The sequence below is a fragment of the Lacerta agilis genome, chromosome 3, assembly GCF_009819535.1.
Source record: "Lacerta agilis isolate rLacAgi1 chromosome 3, rLacAgi1.pri, whole genome shotgun sequence".
NCBI lineage: Eukaryota > Metazoa > Chordata > Lepidosauria > Squamata > Lacertidae > Lacerta > Lacerta agilis.
This window is the reverse complement of record NC_046314.1, coordinates 96395128-96420658: the sequence shown is the minus strand read 5'-3', so window position 1 is coordinate 96420658 and position 25531 is coordinate 96395128. Positions and strand designations below refer to the sequence as shown.

General features: G+C 43.1%; 1 protein-coding gene across 7 annotated transcripts in view; it reads right to left on the bottom strand.

Moving 5' to 3' along the window:
- The window catches only part of EML4 (EMAP like 4), a 163637-nt gene that overhangs the window by 51818 nt on the left and 86288 nt on the right, over positions 1-25531 (bottom strand). For 5 of the 7 annotated variants that reach the window (XM_033144859.1, XM_033144856.1, XM_033144860.1 and 2 more), the window contains exons 2-4: positions 22198-22380; positions 5358-5487; positions 2645-2824 (exon numbers count right to left, since the gene is read on the bottom strand). In XM_033144859.1, coding sequence (XP_033000750.1) covers positions 2645-2824; positions 5358-5487; positions 22198-22380 — 493 coding nt within the window. The remainder of the gene's footprint in view (positions 1-2644; positions 2825-5357; positions 5488-22197; positions 22381-25531) is intronic. The other 2 variants (XM_033144862.1, XM_033144863.1) reach the window with 1 other exon arrangement.

Here is a 25531-nt window from a genome sequence, read left to right as displayed (position 1 = left end):
CATGCTCTGCATGCAGAAAATCTCGGGTTCAATCCCCGATATCTCCAGCCAAAAGAGTCTGGTAGCAGGTGATGAGAAAGACTTCTGTCTAAGACTCTGAAGGACCTCTGCCTGGAGAACCAGATACTGGACTAGGCAGTCTGACCCAGTTGGTGTAAGAAACTTCCTGTGTTTGTACAGCAGCAAGCAACATCTGAATTTGTAAACTGATGAAAAAGGGATAACAAAATCCCAGTGCACTGGTCTAGGGGTGCCTCTGCATTGTCCCCGTTCCTCCAGCATTCTGTGGGGAATGATGCAGGCACTGGAACAGAGTTCAGACATGAATTTATATCCCATCTGTCCATTGAACAGTCCTGTGCAGAGGTCCTAATGCACAGATCATCCAGCCGTGAACTCACTTTCTTATGCTGCTTGGTTTAGCAGTGTGAAATAGCATCCAGTACCACCCTGATGCGGGTGGCACTGTGGTCTAAATCACTGAGCCTTGGGTTTGCTGATCAAAAGGTCAGTGGTTCGAATCCCTGCGACGGGGTGAGCTCCCATTGCTCATTCTCAGTTCCTGCCCACCTAGCAGTTCGAAAGTACGTCAAAGTGCAAGTAGATAAATAGGTACCACTCTGGTGGGAAGGTAAACGGTGTTTCTGCGCACTGCTCTGGTTTGCCAGAAGCGGCTTAGTCATGCTGGCCACATGACCCGGAAGCAGTCTGTGGACAAACGCTGGCTCCCTTGGCCTATAGAGCGAGATGAGCGCCGCAACCCCAGAGTCGTCCACGACTGGACTTAACGGTCAGGAGTACCTTTACCTTTACCACCCTGATGCAGCACTTAAGGGCTGATCTCTAGACAGCTTATTTACACACACGCAGAAATATCGTGGGTGGTTTTGTTACAGGCAGCACTGTTGCTCAATTCATGAATGGTCTTTGTTCTATTTTCTGGTTTACGGCAGGTGTTTATGTGTGATATTTATATTAATTACCTTAATGGATTGCAGCCTAAATCTTAATGTAATTGCTTGAGATGTAAGGGAGATCTCCAGGGCGCAAGACTGGGCAGTGTGCATGGAGATCCTGGGCTGCCCAGATAACAAGATCCCCCTTCTCAGCCTCACTAATGTGGTCCAAAGGAAAGCAGAGCGAAATTTTAATAAATTCTTATAAAAAAACAAAAAAACAAAGGAAAGCAGAGCAATATGTTGGGCACCGGCTTGGCTGCAGCAGTTGCCGGAAGGAGGCATACAGTTAATCTAGGTGTAAAGAACTGGGTATTGTTGGTGAACAGAGGAAGGGGCCATTGTGCACCCATGCAGAGACTGAAAAAGAAGGCAAAGCAACAGATTGAACAGCTGTTTGAGAAACAAGGAGCCAAAATTAAAGTTTGCAACTATACCAAGCAAACCCGAGAGCTATTAGTATGCCATCACGCACAGGCAGCACAAAGTATTAGTTAGATATGTTTACAGAAGCTATGGAACACATTTAGATTCAAATGTAATCTTTGCAGATTTCTGTTATGGTCATAGACGTGAATGCTGGGCTCGAGCTCATTAAATTGAAAGTGTCTCTACTGCGTTTACAAGAAAACTGGCTGTATCAAGTGTGGTTGGGGAGAGGCTGATACAGTCAGAGTAGGCGGCAGCAGCGGCTGGTGGGACTACATTGCTGCTTCTTACTAGGATGTAGAGGGGCAAGGCAACAGCAAGGCAGGCATGATGCCTACGTACCAGTGGGAGCTCTGGATGGGCTTGGCCAGTATGTTTGCACCATGATGACCTCCCTGCTGTGCCAGCTCTTGCCCTCCACCTCCCCATTAAATGAATTCAGTTGAGTGGCCAAATGCCACTGAGAGTAGGGAGTCCACGCTCAACAGGGCTGTTTGGGTCCGCCCCATCACTCTCACAGGAATTCCCCCTTCTCATGCCAGATGCTTCACTGTAGTATAAAGCCCTGGGGCTGGGGCTTAGAAGAAGTGGCCTTGTGGGGGGAGGGGGGGGAGAGGACAGCTACTCTCTGGCAAACAGTGGAATACCATTCCTTTGAAAAGAGGAAAGGGAATATTTATCCTCATTTGGCTGGATCACATGTAGCATTAAACCATGGCTTTGAGTTATGCTCATGGCCTGGAATGGGCCTGCTCCATGGGCTCGTTTCTGCCCCCCAATCCGCCTCTTGGCTCAGGTTCAAGTGTCACTTTCCATAAAACCTCCCTAGCCATTAGACATGAACCAGGGATTGTGCTTCATCATAAGCCAGCTTCATAAAGCCACGGTGTGCAGCTAAGCTGTTTTGAAACTGACCAGAGTTTGTCATAAACCAGGGCCTCTGGTTCCAACAAGCCAGGATTCGTGAAAAGTGAACCTAAACTCTGAAGTAGTCCGTTTCCCTAGGAACTGGAGCTGGGGAGCGTCATTGTCAGAGAGACAACATGCGAGTCTGAGATTCTTCTAAAACTTCTTCCAGCTCACACATATGCTGTGCCACTAAAAGCATGGCTTAGCACCATGTGCAAACCAACCTGTTATGTTAATCTTTTGGAAAATGGTTTTATAAAAGACATAGGCATGCTTTTAATTGGGAGCAAAGCGCAATGTTAGTATCGTTGCAACCACTTCCTAGCTGTGTACTTGGGTACTTAGGAAACCTTTTGCCTGGAGCAGAGCTCTTGACTTCTGGGGTCTGCCTGTGTGTTGGGAGAGTCTGTGCTGAGGGCTGGGGAGAAGGTGAAGGTGATGGTTGAGTTTGTGGGTTTTGATCATTAGAATGAGAGTCCTCTTTTTTCTCTGTTTGTCCGTGAAGTTTTTCCTTCCTTTTTTCTGTACCACTGAAAAACAAAGTATAAGAAAGAGGTAAAGATTGTATTTTTTAAAATGAACGCAAAATGGAGAAAAGCAAAAGGGGAAAAAAACCCAACACAATGAAAACATCTGTGCAAAAGAAATAGTATGTCAAGTTAACGGCTACAGAAACCAAATATGCAATTCATTTTCTTCATAAACAGCTTGCTTTAAGATCTTTTATTTATCTACCAAACATAAAAAGTGACTCTATTTCAGATTACATAAATCAGTGTTTTTCAACCACTGTTCCGCGGCACACTAGTGTGCCGCGAGATGTTGCCTGGTGTGCCGTGGGAAAATTACTTTATATATAGTCAATATAGGCACAGAGTTAATTTTTTTAACATTTTCTAATGGTGGTGTGCCTCGTGATTTTTTTCATAAAACAAGTGTGCCTTTGCCCAAAAAAGGTTGAAAAACACTGACATAAATCATCTGAAACTCACGAGTATAGGTTGTTATGTGCTGTATTGGTGTTCACATATTATTATTATTATTTTGCAAAAAGCAAGCAGTTACAACAGAGTAGTTTTTATGTCTAATATATTTCTAAATCATCAAAATTATATGTCCTCACCTTCTGCAGGTGCATATTTAGTGTTCTGAAGAACAAACTATAGTTTTGGTCTCATTGCTTAAGAAATAAATGCACCCCCAAATTTATCATGCATATTTCTTTGAATACAATGATTTCCTTTCTGCTGATGAAAGGCTCTTTGATCCAGCAGGGATCACCCATCAGCCGAACAGTGAGGAGGAGATTTCTGCCCCTGCAGCCCCCATGCTATTTCCGAAGCTGTTCCCACAGGATACCTGGACCATTTGCAACAGCTTCTGGAAGTCTATGGAAAGCTGCAAGATGAGGAGGGATTGGTTTAAAAAAAAAAAATGTCCCTCCCCATTCTGCTGATGGAAGACACCATTGGACCAAAATACCTTCCATTGGCCTAAACGATACTGTTGGATGCAACTATAGTTTACATTTTTGAAAAATAAAGTTAAGAAGAAAGGGGGGGGGGATCACTGCTGCAATTAACTTTCCACTTTTTCCAGGATCTCTGACAAAGCAATATTGTATGGAAAAACAAACCGTAGGAAATGTCTTACCACTAGAGAAAACAACTTTGAAGTTTATTATTATGACAGATGTATTGGCAGCCCTCGCTTGCTGGTATTGTGACAGTCATCATGCCAGTTATCCTACAGTGAATAAAATATTGTCTTTCTTTCTTTCTTTTTTGTCTCTTCCAGGTTAGTTACATCCTGAATTGAGACTCGTTTGGAAGTGACAGCTAGACTTCAAAAGAAACCACTGATGTTCTGCTTGCTATTAAAATATGTTACAAATATTGATGATTTAAGCAGCATTTCTACTAATATGGCATATATCATACTTGATGGGGAATATTAGATTCACCATGTATGAGCTAAGATCATTAACTCCTGGGGCAGGGGTGGGAAAAAACTGGTCCTCATGATGCCATTGGACTACAAATCCCATCTTCCTCGATCACTGGCCATTGTGGAAAGCCACAGGTTCCTCATCTCTGCTATACTATCTTATTCCACCATGGATAGGAGCGGTGAAATTTCAAAGAACAGCAATTTGGACTTATTTGCACATACAACAACACAGTCCATTCCTGTAGGTCAAAGGCAGAAGGGATTAAGGGACAGGCTGTATTTAAACCACAAAAAATGCAGACATCAACACAACCATCGTCATGCAAATGGGCACGTGACAGATTTATGGCACAGACCTGCAGAGAAACTGCTTCAGCTTTGTGTCTTTACTAGGAAAAGCCCTAAGATTTTTCAAATGCAACAAATAGAAAGCTAATAAATAAATAAATAAATAAGCCCAGAACACCCAGGACCTATAAATATATCAGAATGCCACACAAACATGTTTTTGTTAGCTTCTGGCCATCAGGCAAATGGATAAGAAAAGTAGTTAACTTCAGCTTCTATTATCCTCCCTATCTCTTTTTGTATCTTGGGCTTTTGATAGACAAAAAGCAGGTAAAACAGAGGCAAAAACCAGGCAGAATGAAGGCAGAATAGGCTACAAAGTGATATAGCCAGCCATTTTTTAAAATTCCTTATAACAGTAGTAATACTTGTAAATAGTAGTAGTAACAGCAACAATAATAACACCCATGACTACTGACATCAGGCAGACTCTTCCCCCCCCCCCGACTCTCCACCCCCCCACACACTTTTTTGGTGCCTGTAGAATGTAGAAATGTGTTTTAATCTGATCAGTGATTTTATTTATTTTTAGAATGTTATAAACTGCTTTTTTCAATGGGTAATTTTATAGTTTTGTTCTTTTTGTAAACTGCTTTGAGGTTTTTATTACAATCAAGCGGCATATAAATTATTTCGATTGATTCACAAGTGAGGTTCCTGGATGGGTAGGGATTTGAACCCTGCCCTGTGAACTGAGTATACACTCTGACTTGTGTCCCACATTTCTCAGGTTTATCAATTTATTGTTTCAAGGACGAGGTATACCTTTTAGCAGCAGACGAAAGTGTTTCTTTTCGGGCTATTGGTATGGAAGGGCTATGGCTAGCTTTTCTGCTCCCTGCACTTCCATTAGTGATGCAGGACAGGGAGATGGCTTCACGGAGGCCCGGCTGACCTACGAGAAACGCAATGAGAAGGTAATTCGTAACAGCCTTCAAAAACATCCCCCCACTGACATTCAAATTGAGATTTATCACATTTGAGATTGGCTTGGATAGAACAGCAGTGAAGATAAAAAGGCTGCACATCTGGTATATGTGCGGCCGGCTTGTCAGTCAACAACGGTACTTGAGCGGAATCCAAGCAAAACAGCCCTTTGAAATATATATATATATATCCTTAAAAATCAATAAACCACCGTTTGGAAAAACAGTTTATCACTTGCTCCCCCCACCCCCATTTTATACAGGAAGCATATTTCCTTCACACAAAATAAATATCACTTTTCCGCCCACCCAAGCTTTCAACGTTGTCCAATTCTGTAAAGGTTGTGAATACTGTAGAAACTAATAATAATAATAACAACAGTAATAATAAAAACTCTATATATGCACAGTTAACAAAACAAGCAACTTGTTGACCAGAACTTGGAGTGCATTTGTTGTTGTTTAAAATACTGAAATAGAAAATTTAACTTTAAAGTTTCTATTTTTTAACTTCAAAGACTATCATTAGGAATAAAAATAAACCAAATATCATCAGGTTGCCAGATGCCATTTGATAGTATTGGGTTATTATTTTTAAAGGATCCCCCCATACTCTAGATCAGAGAGCAAGATTACTATTAAAGTGAAGTCTATGAATACAAATATCTATATCTATATATGCTAAATCAGACTGAAACACATCATGCCCGCACTGTGACTCCATGGAAGACAGAGTACATTGTCATCTACAGAAAAGATTCCAGGTCTTTGTCATTTTCTCTCTCTCTTTTCTGGTAACTTGGCCTTGCAACTCATTCTTCAAAACCCTCCATGGGTTTTGGCCACCAGATGGCTCTTATTTCATGACCACCATCATTAAAATACTGCTTCAGTTTAATAAGATGAATTGCTGTCCATCGAAATATTTTCCCACTGATCATGACCGCTCACCATTACATTTACAGTGGTGCCTCGCAAGACGAAATTAATTCGTTCTGCAAGACTTTTCGTCTTGCGGAAATTTCGTCTTGCGAGGCACCGTTTCCCATAGGAACGCATAAAAATTTAATTAATGCGTTCCTATGGGGAAAAAAGTCCAGGGGCCCCTTCCGACCGGCACTGGAGCTGCACGGCGCCGTGTTTTAAGGCTGCAGCGAGCAAACAGCAGCATATTTCCTTAAAACGCCACGCCGCGCGGCTCCGGTGAGGAGAGGCGGCGTCGGATCGCGCCCGCCCATCATGCACAGTCGATCCAAGATGGACGCGATCGGACAACACCCCTCCCGACCGGAGCCAAAAGGTAAGCCTTTACAGCTCCCTGTATGGTGCGGCGCCGCGTTTTAAGGCTGCAGCGAGCAAACAGCAGTGCTGCTGTTCGCTCACTGCAGCTTTAAAATGCGGCGCGGCGCGGCTCCGGTGCCGGCTTACAGTGGTACCTCGCCAGACGAATTAATCTTGCGAAAAAGAGCCATAGACGAATTCGTTTCGCGAGTCAACTAAAAACTCGCAAAACCCTTTCGTTTTGCGAGTTTTTCGTTGTGCGAGGCATTCGTCTTGCGGGGTACCACTGTATTTACTTAATATGGTCTGGTGACAATGAATATGTAGGAATGTACACTAATAGCTCATAGTACTGCCCTGTCTGTTCTGTAAGGAGATGGCGACGATATCTAATGTATTTATATTTAGTAGGGGGTCCCCAAACTTTATGAGTCCGGTGGCACTTTTGGCAATCTAACGAACTGCCATGGGCACCATAAAGCACCAATTTCACAGAAGAAAGTTTGAAAGAGAGCTCCCCAACAGGCAGAGCAGCTACACAAAGGCACACAAAAAAGAAGGCAACCCCCCTCCCCGAACTGGAAATTCAGAAAGCCATTTAAAAACTGGGAAGGAACAGGGGCCTTGCCGGGTGCCAGATGCCCCCAGACACCATGTTGAGAATGCCAGGTACGGAGAATGATAGTATTCTTTAAATGTCTAAATGTTACCACTGCACATGGAACACTATGAAGATAATTTAACAGCTCTGTTGTGCACTCAGTCACTTGGGCTCAGACATTGCTCAATGAGAAGAGGAATTGCCCTGGTCACTTCAGAGCAAAAGCAACTTCCTTTTGCACACAGCAACCTGAGGAAATTTTGGCTGGGTGCCATCAAGTACTATTAACGAAACTATATCTGAGATCCTTCCCAGGGACCAGAAAGGCAGAAACTATATCTGAGACGCTGCATTCGCCCTTGAACTGTAGGTGAACTCTCTTCCATTCTGCATTACCATAATAGATCAATACCTCAGAGGCTGCCAATTCTATGGAGTTGTGAATGGGAGAGACACAACTACCACAGCTCTAAATTTCCTGTCAGACAGAAAGAAAGAAAAAACATGGCGAAACTGCTTTCGTATTTCACAGGGAATACCGTATATAAATTCAGAACCAAAACAGGGATTTACTGGATGTTCAAGAGGAATAAAATTTGCTTTGACGAAAGGAAAGAATTGGGGTGGGAGAGATGTCAATGTTTTCCCCTTTCATCTATCCTAAAATCACTAGCATCCATATAAACTGAAGAATAAAGGCTTCCTGATTGGGGAGATGCTTATAAAGTTGCTCAGCTAAACTTGCTTACAAGCCCCCATCTGACCTTTATGTTAAATACGTGCGAGATGGGAATGGAATGGGAGAGTCGAGGAGGCATTATAATTTGGGGGGGGGGGCGGGGCAGGGCTGGTAACGTGCGCTCCCTGCCTCCCACATCAATCTTGCCCTCACTTGGTCACACTGAATTACCTGAAAAGGGCTAGATTTGTGTCAAAATGAAGTTCAACAAAACAAATTGTCCTGGGTGATAGATTTTACTTACTGGCTGCATAAAAGGTAGCGTTGTGTGATTTGTTTGCAAATATTTGTTTATATTTCTAGATGGCCCTTCATCCAAAGGTTTCCAGGGAGACGCACAACAGGACCATCAAGAAGGTTGGACAAATTCATGGGGGCTAAGGCCATCACAATGGCTAGGCGCCATCTTCATGGTCCGAGTTGCTGGAAACTACAGAAAGGACAGTGATCTTCCACTCAAGTGCTACTTGTAGGCATCTGGGTGACCACTGTGAGAACAGGATGCTGGACTAGATGAGCCATTGGCCTGATCCAACAGACTCTCCTTGTATTCTTATGTTCCTGTAGTAGATGGATGGGAGGCGGGGAAAGTCCCATTCCAAGATGAGAAGCATGATCCAAGGATGCTGAGACCCAAGTCATTATTCTAAAGGGGATTTTCAGGTAACCAGGTGCTCTACACCTGGCTAAACTCTGTGTCAGCAGCATCTATACAGACAAATCAGCCCTCTGGAATGATAGGTTACATGACATCAATCTTACAATGCCTTGGGGACGCTTTCCATTTGCATTAGTCACTACAGATGACTGTGTGCATGTATCATAGAATCATAGGAGTTGGAAGGGACACTGAGGACCCTCTAGTCCCTGCAATGCAGGAATATTGCAGCTGTCCCTTACGAGGATCAAACCTGCAACCTTGGCATTATGCTCTAACCAACAGACCAATCCAGCTTGTGTAACCACTGCAGGGGGTGTTTATGAAAGTCCAAATGGAACTTGGTTATCTCAAATAGCCCTAACACAGTAACATTCTTGCACCTACTATACGTGCAACCATCTGACTTTATGCTGCACGTAAACTGCCAAACCAGAACGAACCATTACAGCTAGACTAGCTCTTTGGGTGTTATCTTTTGGCTCAGGACATGAGCCAGATGCAAGCTGAATGTAAAATGAGATCCTGTGTTTGGGCAATGAGGATTAGAGCCAAACTGCTGCAGATCAAAGTGGTGAAAATGTCTCCCGCAGATAATGGATTCCATCTCCATTTCGATAATTTTCATAGAATAATATCTGCCGAGCCTGAGAGACCCCTTTCATTAAAAACCTGTCAAGTATGTGTGTGTGAATGAAAGATAACACAGATTTAGACAAAGCCCTCTCTAAACCTTTTATGTTGCTCCTACAGGCACATAATCAGAGAACAGAAATGGCTAGAGAAAGATTAAGGCTAATTTTGTTGCAAGAATGCATGAACATTGCTCTTTGGGAAACAGAACATTTGTGGGTTCCTCTGGGCTTTGCCTTTGTCCTCACAAAAATTCCAGCTTCTCAATTACCTTATAGTTCCTTTAAGCTCTTAAAATCTATTCCGCAATGTGCTTTCCCCTACTTGTCCCATTTCCCCTCTCAGTTTAGAAAAGAGTTAACACTGTGCTTGTAATGCCATTTTTAATTATCTATAAGAAAAGAGGGGTCTCCCCCCCCCCTCCCCTCTCCTGGTCTGAAATTTGGCACGTTTGATGCTTTGGAAGGTAAGGCGATCTGAAACGTTCCGTGTCAATAAATGAAAAGCACCAAAAATAACAGACATCATTAGTTGTCTCTTATACTCCCCTTGAAATTAAGTACAAAGAAAATCAACAAAAAGGAACATTGAAGACAAAAGGAATTTATCACGAAATGAATACAACTGTAAGGAATGAACAATAAAAATAATAAAGTAACAAAATGTTCTTTTTCCACAACCCTTTTTGCAAAGAGATAAAAAAATACTGTTTGTTTATTTGTTTTTTTCACAGACTGAACTGACCTGAATCTTACAATCTTCACTATAGAACAACTTGAGAATGTTTGCACCCAGAGAAGAGCCTGCAGTCTACAGGCTGTTATGGGCAGCACTGGTTGCCATTAGAGAACAACAGTGAATATGCAATAAAAATAAAAATAAAAATCCTTCCAGTAGCACCTTAGAGACCAACGAAGTTTGTTCTTGGTATGAGCTTGCATGTGCATGCACACTTCTTCAGATACACTGAAAGAGAAGTCACCATACCCTTATGAGAGAGTGGGGAGGGGTATGACTCAGAAGGGTAGTGGGAATGGGTGATATGCTGATAGCTGTGGTAAACCTGTTGACAACTGTTAACGACTGCAATTGGTCTTACAGGAAAAGGCAAGGGGTGAGAAGGTTAAAAATAGCTTTGTCATGTATAATGAGATAAGAATCCAATGTCTCTATTCAGACCAGGTCTCTCCATGGTTTTAAGTTTGGTAATGAGTTGCAATTCAGCAACTTCTCTTTCCAGTCTATTTCTGAAATTCCTTTGTAGTAAGACAGCTACTTTGAGATCTTATATAGAATGTCCTGGGAGACTGAAGTGTTCTCCTACTGGTTTCTCTGTCTTGTGTTTCCTGACGTCAGATTTGTGTCCATTTATCCTTTGCTGTAGGGTTTGGGAATATGCGTTTTTAGATACAAAGAAAAATTACAGACAGGAGGACTACAGGGTGTGTTAGAAAGCTACTATGAAAACCCTTGGAAGCTTTAAGGCAGCTCAGTGCCACAGGACTGGAAGAAAGATCAAGAAGAGTCGGGATAGAACAGACAAGAGATTAAGGGAACCGGGTGGTCATACATAATGAGGGTGAGACAAGAAAAGGGAAATAAAGCTGTCAGTACCTCGTGGCTATGCACTAAATGACTTTATTAAAAACCAAACCTCACTTTTCATACCCTAAAGCTTCCACTTTCCTACAAATCTGCCATCCAAATCCCCGACTGCCCTGATACGTAACATATGTTATAAATATGGCTATTACTATACTCTAATAATTCTTTAGCGCCAATGGACATGCATAGTAGTAGCACTGCATTCCTTAATGAAAAACTGCGACACCAAAAGTATATCCGGGGTTGTAAAATGTACTCCCAACTTGTTTGCTTCCTTAATTAATGTTTACGAATGCATGAACTCAATGCACCGGGTGGGATATCAGATTCTCTAGCTTTATCAAAAAGTAAGCATGATTGTACTGCTCCAGCCTATGACTCGCAATTTCCAATATGCTGTCTGCCATGGGTTGGCTGATGCACTAACCAACCAACCAACCAACCAACCACACAGATTAACTAAAAATATTAGCACTGTTCATAAGAAGCACATGTTCCATCAGTGCATGAACAGATCAGCCATACTGACTAGCCTTGACTAGCAAATGCTAGCGTGCCTCACCACCTGATGCCTACACATTTAGCATGTCCGCAGTGAGGAGGCTTTCAAGTATACAGCTGTATGCATGAAGGCGTCCACAAAATCTGGAACCCTTCTAGATTCCAGAAGATTTTGCACAGATACTTGTACTGTGGGGGGCACTGTGCATGACATGCGGTTAAGATAGTTGGCATGATCCTGTCAGTTGAGAGAGTGAGAGTTTTGTAGGGACAGGGCTACTGTCAGGACTGTTATTTTCTTTGTGACATACTTCAAAACACTCAATTTTGTAGGCACATAAACTGTTGATTAACTGGTCTGTTTCATATCATCTCCCCACTCCCAACTCCCTATCTGAACTTGATGGCCTCTATATGTGTGTTAATGCAAAACTCATCCAAAGGCTCCTATGAATGATTGTTAAAAGCAAAAAACGAAGCAGCTTTCACATTTAATCAGATGTCCATTATTTTACTCATAATTCATACTCACTGAAAAATATTGTCAGAGGAATTTTTTATTACGTTCATAAATAATTTCTTCAAGAGGGAAAGAAATGTAGGCTCTTCTACATTAAAATAGAAACGGCAGCTGTGAGTAAGTGTGAATGAGAAGCGCTTCCGCTTTTCATACTTTCTGGGCAGTGTTCAAAGCATCTGGTATCTACTTATCTCTCCATTACATTACAAAAGAAATCCAAAGAGAAGCACTCCAACCCATTGCTTCTGGGGGTATCTCTGAAGCCACCTAAATGGCTACCGACCTCTAGCATCTAGGAGCAGTTAAGAATAAAATAAATGTTCCTCCATGGCAAGATCCATTTGCAATGAGTGGCTTTAACCAGCTTCTCAAATCCAACACAGGTCCAATCAAGAAATGCATGCATAAAACCTCCCTGTGCATTCTTTGCTGAATTCTTTAGAAAATACTGGGGAGTTTCCAAAAATCTGTGCAAAATCCTTTCTCTCTCATCAATTTAAATGCTAGCAAAATACTAATTCTGAGTGACTGTTTAGAAAATAATTAAACTCAAAGACAACCAGGGGTTCCCCACAAGGGTGAGGGGGTAGGTTCAAGACTCCTCAGTTTCTTCCCTTGTAAACTTTGAATAAGTTCTATCGTTATCTGAAACCAGGGTACACACCCTGGTTAAGAATGAAAACACTGGTTAGAATTAACCATTGGTATAGATGGAGGGCACAAGGAGAAGGGGACGACAGAGGATGAGATGGTTGGACAGTGTTCTCGAAGCGACTAGCATGAGTTTGGCCAAACTGCGGGAGGCAGTGAAAGATAGGTGTGCCTGGCGTGCTCTGGTCCATGGGGTCACGAAGAGTCGGACACGACTGAACGACTGAACAACAATAGCCTTTGTACTGATAAGTCAATGTTAAAGCACATAAAGAAAGGAAATTGAACAACAGAAACCACAATTTGCAGGGGGTAAATCTGCACCATAGATCTTTACTCAAAAAGGGCTTTGGTTATTTGTCAACAAATTCCCCAAATCAACATGTAAAGATTCTGTTTCTAGCTGATATTACAGGAAATCCTCTAAAGAAAGAAAGAAAGAAAGAAAAGAAGGGGGGGGAGCCATCCAGTTTCAAAGTTGCTGCAAAAGTTGTACATTCATTCAAATGTAAAATGAACCCTGGCTGTACTTCTCCTGTAAGACAATTCCATCCAGCTGTGACACACATTTGCATCTCCAGAAACTTACGTGGGAGACAGATAACATATCACATTCTTATACTCTCCTATTCTCCGCACACACGGAGTGCAAAGAATTTTTCGCCATTAGAGATTCCATCTAAGCCAACTCTCAGCTCTTTGCCTCCACATTGAGCAAGAGGACATGGTCCATTTATCTTCCTCTGGGGGTCAGATGCATTACGCTAGGCTTTCAGCCTGGAAGCAGCTTTTTCAGAGGGGGCGCAGCAGCCTTCATCTTGCCCTTCAAATGCAGGCTTAATCCAAGCAGTCTCTAACTAGTGCCATTGTGTGTGCTGTGGACATGTCTTTGCACTCTGGGCCTGCAGTCTTATGTTACATATATTTTGACACCCTATGAGGTCCTAATGCATTTCCCAGACACCAGCTGTGGTGCAATCTATCTCGTTGGCAGCCACAAGCGCTAGAGTATACCTTCCTCCTCCTTCTCCTCCGCTGCTTTCAGGTTGTCGTTTTCTGGCATACTATGGAAGTGCCAACATTTTGTGGTGTGAAGGGAAAAGTCATGAAATACTGACATTCCGAGACTTTCCAGAAGGTAAAACATCCTAGCAAGAACAAGAGACGCTGTTGATCTTCCTCTCTGTTTGTCCCACTGTGTAATACATACCTGCATGAACCTCTGCTGGTAGGGATATATACTGTAGGAACCTACCATGTGTAAATAATTTCTTCATAAAAAAAATACTACAAAAAAGTACACCTGTGGAAGGTAGGAGTTAAAAATCGTTTATTTCATTTATATCCTGCCTCCTCTCCAAGAAGCTCAAGGGGGGCGTACACAGTTCTCCTTCTCCTCATTTTATCCTCACAGCAACCCTGTGAGGTAGGTTAGGCTGAGAGATAGTGACTGGTCCAAGGCCCCCAGTAAATTTCAAGAACGAGTGGGGATTCGAACCATGATCTCCCAGCTCCTGTTCCAACAGTCTAACTGCTACAGCACACTAGCTCTTAAATACCTATTAAGAGATCACATTGTGGTTTTAATCTAATTGCGAATTTAGAACACTAAAAGGCACCCCAAATCCAGGATCATCTCCAGATTATAAACTTGATTTTTCAAGGGGATTAACACCCCATCCAAAACAAAGGGTTGTGTCTAAAGAAGTTAAGCACAAGGACTTCTGTCTGTGCAACAGGACTTCCTCTCCTCCCCAGAACAGAGGGGGGATGGGACAGGACAAAGAGTGGAAGTCCCATTGCACAGACAGAAATCCTTGCGCTAATTAGTTTTATCCATTAAAAGTCATCCCAAAACAATTTCAGAATCCGCCTCTCTTCTAACCAGGAGCACCTGTTTTGTCTGGAATAAGCTTCAAATTATTAGCACTCATTCAGCTCCTTGCCCTCTTCCAAGACACTTCGCTTGCCTGACATAGATGAAAAGGAGTAACAGAGATGCATGTCATCTGCACATTGATGGCAATGTATTTCAATTACACTTACTTAGGCTTATTTGCAAGCTCAGTTACACATTAGGTCTTCGTGGAAAATGTGAAGAAAGCAAGACAGGTGTTCTGGGAGACAGCTCCAAGCGTACAGGCAACAAGAAAGAAAAGTACGAAGCCTTAAGGCCGATGAAAGAGATCCTCAGCCACTGGAGGATGGTAGAACTGGAGGAGAGAAGCTCAGGTGCAGCGATATATTGGGATGCAAGGGCTGAGAGACTGGGGTCAAGACCATGGAGAACTCTGGAGGCAAGGAGATGGGGGATTGTGCTGGATCCAGGAGATGACAGAAATCCAGTGAAGGCATTTAAGACAGTGTGTTGTATGATCAAAGAAAAAAGAGAGGTCTCTGCAAACTGGTTTTTGCAGGACAGCGCTGGATAGAAGGGGAGGGACCAAGATGAAAGAAGGAAAGAGAATAACAAGGAAAGGAAAAGATTACTGCAGTCTAGGTGCTAGGAAGCCGGAGTTTTTGCTGAGGTGACTGAGAACAGGGCCGTCTTAGGGAGATCGGCCGCTGTGGCGCGGCGATCCCTCCAGCGCCCCCGGCGTGCCGCCTCTCCACCGCCTCCCGCGCTTGCTGCCCCTCGGGAGGGGGGTGGGATAGCGGGGGATGAGGGGCGTGGCGCTGGAGCGGCGCGGGGCTCTGTGCGCCCTTCCAGTGCTCCTGGGACGGGAGGCGAGGGCGGCCAGCTCGCAGCCCGCCTGGGAGTGGCATGGGCGGCAGCGGCTGCGCTCCCGGCGCGTGAGTGCCCACCTGCCAGCCCGCCCGTGGGGGTGGGGGCGGGTTGGGGAGGGGGGCGCCCGGTATGCCGGTGGGCTTGCGGGGGCGAACCTACAGGAGACGGCGCCCTGGCGCGCCGCACCACTAGCCCCTATGGATGAGACGGCCCTGACTGAGAAAAAGGGCCCTATTTTAGCAGTGCTGTAAAAGGAAGAAGCTACACGTTTTGGCAACAGACTGGATATGGGTAATGGAAGCAAGAGAGAGAAAGCAATCAAAGCTAAAGTCAAGGCTTTCTGCTTGTTCCACAGGGTGGATGCCAAGGAATTGATAAAGAATATGCACAGGAGAGGAAGGCTTGGGAGAAACTAAGGGAAGCTCAGTCTTGCACAGACTGTGTTTGAGACAACAACAGAGCAACAAAGCAGAAATACCAGAGATGTAGAACTGGGGTGAGGGGGATATTTTGGGGTAGTGAAAGAGACAGGGGTAGACCTGGATGTCAACTGCATGCAGGTGGAACTGAAAAGTCATCGGATTTGATAAGGACACGGAAGACAAAATGTCCTTAAACAAACAGAGGGTGAATACAGATTAATTAAAATTATTTCAGCATAACAAACCAAGACAACACTCAGTACTGAAAAAAATCACCCCTAAAGATACAGACTTTGAGTCTTCAACATATGATGAAACAATCCTTCAGTGTGAATGAGGAAATAAAACTGAACTTAGCACTTTGTTCCTTCCATATTTGTTTGTTCATCCCAACATTCCAGTTTAGTACTTCACAGAATGCATACACATCCATTTTAAGGCAACCGATAAAAGGGAAGAAAGGAAACGGGAACTGTAGGTTTCTGGTTTACATATGCAGATTTCTGCATCCTTAGGAAACTTGTAGAACGAACAAGGCTGTGCAACTGTTGATGCAGTGAAACACAATGTGCTGAATAAAAATCCACCCATCACCAACCTGGTGCCTCCAGGTGTTGTTGGGACTACAATCCCTATAACCTTTGACCATTGCCATGCTGACAGGGACTGATGGGAGTTAGAGTCTTGCAACATATTGAGATCACCAGACTGGGGAAAGGCAATTTAGTTACTGACATTCAGAAATGTGATGTTTGTACATGTGAAATTGACCATAATTGATGTACCTTCCAACTGACAAGAGAGAAGTGGGCATTGTAGGTAACCGCATGGAGTACCTGCAGATTACCTTGGGCTGTACAGCCAATCCAAAGAGTTTAAAGGGCCCTCTGTTGCCCTTGCAATGTTCAATCAATGAGGTAAATGACTGGTCTAGCCTCTAGACAATACACCCAGCCACGATGGTAGCTTGAACCATGGCCAGGCCACCAAGATTCCCCAAACTGGACTTGGGTAACTGGCTAATCATGCATGAATCACTTTGAAATATTGCTGGACCTAGACCAACTTCTGTGATTTGCCAGACAGTTTTATGGAAGCTTCCCTCCTCTCCAATTTAATGCTCTGTTGCAAGATTTCTGCTTCCAATTTTTTAATATATATTTTCAGAGTAAATGCACAGTGGCTGAAATGGTTTCCATCGATAATGTGCAAGTAATAACAGCTGATTCGGAATCTTCAAGTATCTTTCCTGGTCACAGTATCTGCACCCTATTTTGTTTAGGTACAGTACTGTAAAATCTACACCAATAACTGAATTGACCTTTTCTGTTTATAAGTGTTCTCCTGGGTGGAGTGGGGATGGGGGGGTGGGAGAGGGTATTATCAATTTTGAATCCATTCAGTTTTCTCTAGTTTTCTTCAAATAAATATCGTTTCTACATAAGATGACCCAAAATTCACAATGGCATTTGGATAAATTAAAATGTGCTTGCTTCCAGAAATATTTTTTTTTCCTGCATTGATGCTGCAGAAGATAAAAATTTTCTTTTATGGAGACTTTCAGAAAAACCCCATCTGCTTTTTATGGATCTAATAGAAACAGAATTGTCAGTTCTCTCTTGAACTCTTTCCCCCCCTGAAGGCTTGCCATGAGTATCGCTGGCCACAGGAATTATATTTCTTCCAATCAGCCAAATAGCATGGCTGGTTTTTAAAGCAGTCTGAGATAAAAACCTGTCTTCTCTTTTTTTCTTTTCTTTTTTTTTGCTCCTTTGGGCATCATGCCAAGCCATGGCAAAGGAATCTTAAGTATGGTTGCCATGACTGACATCTGAACTGACAAACTGTAGACACAGCCATAATTATGTCTCTATGGTACAGCTGCTTCTGCAGGCAGAAGAGCTGAGCAGACGGAAAGCCAAAACAGACACACAGTTCAAAACTCTGGTTTGTCTTATAATTTGGAAATACAAATCACGGTTTGGGTTCTAAATTATGGTTCATGTAAACCATGGCTTGGTGTGACATCTGAACTGAGCTCTTGTGCCAGCACAAGGACCATATGCAGAATGAATATACTGTAACATGAAGAACACATGAGTGGCTTTGCAAGAAAGGCATTCATGTAAAGACAATTACATTTTAAAACACCCAAGAAGCATTCAGCCTTGTGTATGTTATGTATTTTAATTGTGGCCCACAATGCTGAATGTGCTTTCCACACAAGATTACAAGATTGCTTCATGCTACCCACCTAATTCTTAACCTTGAAACAGCCTGCTGCTCCTGTAATTAATGGCCCAAACATTTATTATGCTTTTCTACTATGGAATAAGAATTTCTGTGTAGCTGCTGCCAATAACAAAAGGCATTGGAATGCTGCTAATGGCTCTTAAAACAACAAATTTTGCTTTTATAAATGCCATCTTGCTTCATGTACTTGTCATGGATCCTCTTATGATATCATCTTACTTCATCAAAAGCATTTTCTGGGTGGGATTACAGCCTTAGAATCATAGAATGATAGAGTTGGAAGAGACCACAAGGGCCATCCAGTCCAACCCCCTGCCAAGCAGGAAACACATGAGTTGGCCTTCAGCCAACTCATTATATTCATTCTGTTTGGCCTTTTTAAAACTAGATGCAAAGTACTTTTAAATAAACACTCTCCCCCCCCCCACAATAGATTAAATCCTTGATCAACAGAGATACCTTAAATAATGCTGTGGCAAAACCCACACATTTATGAAACTGTGAATGGAGGGCTGTTTCCCTTACTCCCACTTTTGTGAGGACAGGAGGGCAGAACAACAGTGAAAAGTTTTCAGGGAGGGGTTCCTGGAATCATAAAAAAGACCCTGCTGGATCAGGCCAATGGCCCATCTAGTATTGCATCCTGTTCTCACAGTGGTCCCTCAGGTGCCTGTGGGAAACCAGGAAACAGGATTCGACAGGGTTTCTCTATTCTTCTTGCTCTTACCTTAAAGTGTTCATGTTTAACCTTTTTTTTGCCAGTCTACAATACTTCTGAGCTTCCTGTATGGGCCAGAAAGCCCCTAAGATATCAAGACACCCTTCCATAGGTTTCAAAGAAGAGTGCCTGGCCAGGAGGGGGCCTACAGAGAGCCAACAAGACCTGGGTGGTTTTTTAATATAAAAGTTACAAGCTTTTAGCATAATAAAGTTCACCTGGAGCTCTCAGGTGCCAAACTGTTTCCAGTGGATCTGTTGATCAGTTCACTAGGCTATGTGGGTGGTGTATCAGCCAATGCACAAATTATAGTACATATATTAAACTGTGGCATGTATGTCCCATGAGTTACAGATGAAATATCAGCTGTCCTCCTACTGATGAATGATGCACAAGCATACAAGATGTGGCTTATACAGTCATTCCTCGGGATGCGCTCGCTGAGGGTTGCGCGTTTTCACAATACAGTGGTGCCCCGCTAGACGAAAATAATTCGTTCTACGAGTGTCTTTGTAGAGCGAATTTTTCGTCTAGCGAAGCGGCAATGCAGAGCGGAGGTTTTCGCGAGGTAGCCCCATTGACATTTTCGTCTTGCGGGGCAGCCTTCCACTAGCGAATGCCGTTCGTCTAGCGAGTTTTTCGTCTAGCGAGGCACCACTGTACGAACGCGTCGAACCCGGAAGTACCGGAACAGGTTACTTCCGGGTTTCGGCGCTCGCGCTTTGCGCATGACCAGAAGCGCCAAATCGCATCACGCTCCCAAGCGTCCACTGTATCGGGGTTTCTCAAACTTTCTGCCCCCAGGACCCACCTGAGAAAGATAGAAATTAACTGAAGCACACTAGTAACAAAATGGTGGCAGATGGGAGTCAAGAGTTTGGCGCTATCACCTGGGAATTACTAACATTTTTTTTTTTTACTGATATTTAATTTATCTTTGGAGATTGCTAACATATTTACTGTAGAGTTTTGCTTGTGGCAAGGAGTTCCCTATATTAGCTTTTCTCAAGTTAAGTGCGGACATGTGCTCTGGAGGTATTGTGAATCTACCCCATTTTATGTATCAAAACTACTGAAAAGTTCCAATAGCTTTAATATTTTCATTCGTATTGGACTGAATAAATATTGCTCATTTTTTTATTTTATGGGGAGGGGAGAACAAATACCTACAGGAAGCAGACTTAGTGCTACGATGGTGATGTTTTGTACCATGCCCGAATATGCATTTGATTATTTGCTGGCAAGTATTTCCTTCATATCCTGTCAGTAGAGCCAGATGCATGACCCAAATTAGCAAGTAATGAGGAACTAGCACCTACCTCTGTGGTATGGCTTTCTTGGTGCTGCTAAACCATTTCTGGGAAAAGTTATTAACTGCATCCACAAATGACAATAGACACTTACTGTGGAATACGGCCAATAAAAACTTCTAACAATGCAGCATGGCAATTCTTGCCATTGCTAATATTATAGTATGCAGGTGAAGTAGCTGCTTTGTGGCTAGATTGCAAAAGAAAATTACTGTTTGTTTGTTTGTTTGTTTTAAAAAAATCTGCAAATTGCATTTTACAGGTGCTTCTAAAATTCTCCTCACCCCCCAACACACACACTTTGTTTTCTTCATTGCTAGAGCTAGCTTTTCTCATATTTTTATTAGGAAGGCACACAACTCAGCAGTAGAGTACATGCCCTGAATGTAAAAGCTCACAAAATCTCCAGGTAGGCTAGGAAAGATTCCTCTATGAGACTCTAGAGAGCCACCAACAGTCACAATAGACAATACTGAGACAGATGGACAAATATTCTGTCCAGATAGAGAGCAGCTTCATACATTTTCAGCAGTATCATGTTGAAAAACATCTCACAAACTAGTTCTTAGAGCAGACTTCTCCAGTCTGGTGGTCTCCAAATGTTCTGGACTACAACTGTGAGCAGGTCCAGCCAGTGCAGCCATACTGGCTGGGGCTGATGTGAACTGCAGTTCTAAACATCTGGAGGGCACCAGGTTGTGTTAGAGAAAGCGCGTCTGTGGTTTTCTGAGTTTCTGCCTTGAGGGAACATCCATGCCAACTTGTCTGTGAAGAACCTGCTGGCAAGCTGCCACAGAATTTCGGTGAATTACAGAAGATTCTAAGACATAGTCTAGCCAATGAACTTAGGATGCTATTCAATGTTACTCATACTCAGAGTAGACCCAGTTAATTCAGTGAGCCTACTCTAAGTAAGCACTTTGGGGAAAGGACCTATCAACCCTACCTATGTTAATTCTAAGTGACTGCTATACCAACAGCGAGATAACAAGCCAGGGGGACACCTGGCTTGCCAATTAGTACACGTGAAAAGGATCTCGGGATCTTAGCAGACTACAAGCTTAAAATGAGTCAATGGTGTAATGCAGCAGCAAACAAAACTAATGCTAGTCTAGTGTCCAGGTCAAGGTAAGTCACAGTATCGCTCTATTATGGCTTGGTCAGACCACATCTGGGGTACTGTGTCCAATTCTGGCCACCACAATTTAAAAAGGATATTGACAAGGTGGAATGTGTGCAGGAGGGCAACCCAGATGATCAAGAATCTGGAAACCAAGCCATGTGAGGAACAATAGAAGGAGTTAGGTACATTTAGCATGGAAAATAGGAAACTGAGAAGAAATATGATAGCTATCTTCAAATATCTCAAGGGCTGTCATATGGAGGATAGAACAAGTCTGTCTTCTCCTGCTCTGGGGAGTAGGACCCGAATCAATGGCTTCAACTTACAAGAAAGGAGATTCCAACTAAACATCAGGAAGAACTTTCTGACAGTAAGAGCTGTTTGGCAGTGGAAGAGACTCCGCTGGAAGGTGGTAGACTCTGAATCACTGGAGATTTTTAAGCAGAGGTTGGATGGTCATCTGTCATGGATGCTTCAGTTAAGATTACTGCATTGCAGGGGGTTGGACTAGATGACCCTCAGGGCCCCTTGCAACTCTACAATTCTATGATTAACAATTAAGAACATTAATAAAAATGCACTCATGTTTCCCTGAAGAGCTGCTGCCAATACTGAGCTAATAGACTAATGGTCTGACTCTGTATAAGGCAGCCTTTTACATTCCTATGGTGCATTGGGTCAAGCTCAATCAGTTTCACTAATCTTCTACAAGAACTGATGGCTGCTTTAGTCTGCTTTTTAGTTTGTTTGTTCATTTGTGGTGGGTTTTTTTGCCTTACTCTTGCTTTATATTTTAATAATTGTTATTAAAATGTGTTCTGTGAATTAGCTTTCCTTTTCCCTTCGTGCTATTGTACATGGCCCTCAAATTCTTTTTGAATCAATAAACATCCCCCAAATGAATGCCAAACCATGTCCACTCGAGGCCTGCCTTACCTTTGCTTGGTGCCGATTTTCTCACAGATGCGACATGATCTTCGGAGATGGCAAGGCGTCGCAAAACATCAGCCAAAGCTGCTTTCAGCACCGTGATTTCATCCTCTTGTTGCTGCACTCTGAGTTCAAGAGCCGAAAGGCGGTCTTGGACATCGGACGTACTTGCTGCAGAAATGCTGTCATCTGCCAAGAAAGAAATAACCAGGAGGAAAGTCATGCGCCATTCTAAAGCTCTGTTTGTGCAGGATTTTGAAATAAATGGCAAATAAATCATTAGCCATGTTTATACCCAGCCCTTCTATACAAAGTGCCCAAAGTGGAAGGCAGCAAAATCGGCATGAGAAATAACCACTCCACATAACACCATTAAGCAATGCCACAGTGGAGAATGTAAAGTCAGCAAAAATGCATGGCAGAGGGAAGTCCTCTGAAGATCACGTCAAACACATTTGGCATTGTGTGTTATGACCACCACACAGGGGCAGCTTTGAACAGCTTCACTCCTGATGGACATTTCAGAACTGTTTAGCTTTTAGATTTTTCCAATTTCCCTTAGAGTCCCAGTGCTGGCGGTCCTCTGTCCTTCTGAGCAGCTTTTCAGGAGGACAACAGGGCTCTGCAGAAGGAGCTGGTGGAAATCGCGGACTATCTCATGGGTAGAGTGCCATGCAAATGTGATCCGACACAGTGCTGAGTTGAAGCTGCTCTAAATATCAGACTTAAAATTCTCTTTTAAGGGTGGCTCCTGAACCAGAAAGTGGGATGAACTATCTACAGAATCTTAATCTTTGGAAATGCAGAATCTCAACCTGAATGCAGCATCGCTATTAGCGACAATCTAAGATCTTAGGGGATATCTTATATGAAGCAGACATTCAAAACCTGCCCTTGGAATATGCTGAGGTCACTGGGTCAAAAATACATTGGCTTGTATCCAAAGGACCGCTAAGTAAGTGTTCAATCAGCGCAAGGATTTCTTCTTGCGCAGCGTGAACTGTCCTCCACCTGGCCTGCCCCCTCCCCTAAATCTGCTCCGGGGGGTTGTGTGAACCCCCAAAACGGTTTTAAAGGGTGCGTAGTGAGAAGTCCTGTTGCATAAGCAGAAATCCTTGTGTTGAGGGGGTTGTTACTTATTGCTAGATTGGATACAAGCCATAGAAAGAAACTAACCACTATCGTTTCATTAATTTGAGGAAGTGAACCTGCCTGATCCTTCCTGCTGAAAAAGCATTAATTTCTGGCTCATGCCCCTATTCTCATACCATCCTGCTCCAGTTACAATCGGTGTTCTTCGTGAGCAGAATATTGAATGTAAATGATGCTAAGCGAGCAACACAGAGACACATTTAAAGACACTCCTGTAATGATTACGGTAAATGAAGACACACAAAAACAAGCTGAAAGATGGAATTACTCAGGAATCGGCACTTAAAGCGAATCTGCTGCCACAGACTCGATTCGAAGTATCACTGGTCTATTTCTAGATTACTCATATTGGTGTATGATTCATATCTCCCACTGTTGATCATTGCAAGATGTTCCACTGCCAGTATTATTTTTAAATTTGGCAATTATCAACTGCTTATATTTTTAAGCAATTCTGATAGCTGCTCAACACCTACATCGGCGAGTTAATACAAGGGTGCCTAAAGAAGAAACAGGCCAGATTTACATATGCAAAACGGGAATCAACAGGCAATAACGCAGTTCCACAGATAAGAATCTAAAGAAGTGCTAGCGACTCGTGGCAGAAATGTGACCCCATTGCATGGAAAGTGCTATTTTGGGCTTACTATCAGAAGCACAATGTGCAAGATGCAGAAGTAACAAGAACACTTTCTTTAGTATACATTCATCTTTGCTGAAATACAATGGGCAGTTGGGGGGCCATCACATGAGCCTAAGCTGGAAAATCTTTACAGCTGGGTAGTCAGACTAGTTAAGAAGTTGTGGAATCTCTAAAGGTTATTAGCGAGAGGGTGAACAACACCTGTTATGTCTGGGGATGTTCTAGAGAATTTGCCCTTCCAACTCCCGATTCTATTTCAACAGGAGCCAGATTCAATAGATACACGTTTCTGGCTTTCGCGTATCTTTAAAGGGGATTTAAAATAGCTTGCAAACACATGCAAATATCACACCGTTACGGACATTTCAGAACTGTTTAACATTTTACATCTCACGTGCCAACCCCACCCTCCTGGGGTCTCGAGCAGCTGTACTCTTGGCGCGACAGAGATACACGGCGTGTTTTATAAGTGGTAGAAAAAAACTGGTTGTTTTAACAGCAAGTAGAAGATAATAAACTGGTAAACCATTTAAAAATATATATATTATGGCAACATTTCTCATACATTTCTGATAGTAAAAGCTGTTCAGCAGTGGAACAGACTCCAACGAGAGGCAGTGGACTCTCCTTCCTTGGAGGTTTTTAAACAGAGCTTGGGTGGCCATCTGTCATGAATGCTTTAGCTGAGATTCCTGCATTGTAGGGGGTTGGACTAGATGACCCTTGGGGACCCTTCCCGACTCTATGATCTCAGGCTTAAGTCCTGGGTGAGAAACTACTTGAACTTGCACCTCGTTTAGAACAGAGGAAGGATAGAGGCTAAATTGTCTTTTTTTCTCTCTTCCATTATATTCTTCCCCTTCCCCAAGAGCAATAGCCATGGTTACATCCCCATCATTTGAGGGTACCCCAGGAACAATCAAATTGGAAAATGGGGAAGCTAGCATCTGCACATCGTCTTAGAAAGATGAAACTTTGGCACCTGCTCATGGAGAAGGGGTCATAACTCAGTGGAAGACATGTGCGTATTACACGCAAAAGCCCAAAGGGTTAAATCCTGACATCTCCACTTAGAAGTATCTTAGGTGGCAGGTGTTGGGAAAAGAACCCTGGGGGTGTGGCTCTCAGTCAAGGAGGCAACACTGGGCTTCTAAGCTAGGGCTGGGCAATATTTGGTTTTTTAACACTGCAACATATCACCACCTAAACATCAAAATAAAGTATACTGATGCCTGAAATAAAGATGGAGTTATGTAGAGGCATGGGGGTGGCTTCATGGTTTTTCCTGCATCGTGATTTTTGTGATTCCTTGTCCCGCTGCAGGAGGCAGGGAAGAGCTGAGACAGCAGAGTTAACGGGCTGAAGGAATGGAGAGAAGCATTGGCTGGCCTTCCCGTGGGGCTAGCAGGAAGTATGACTGTGAACTAGAAGCGACACGAGAAAGAGAATGAATTTTGAATACTGCTCGGGTAAATAGATCTATGACTGCATGCTTCAACTGCATGCACCTCTGAGCAATTGTGCCCTGCATCTGCTTAAATCAAG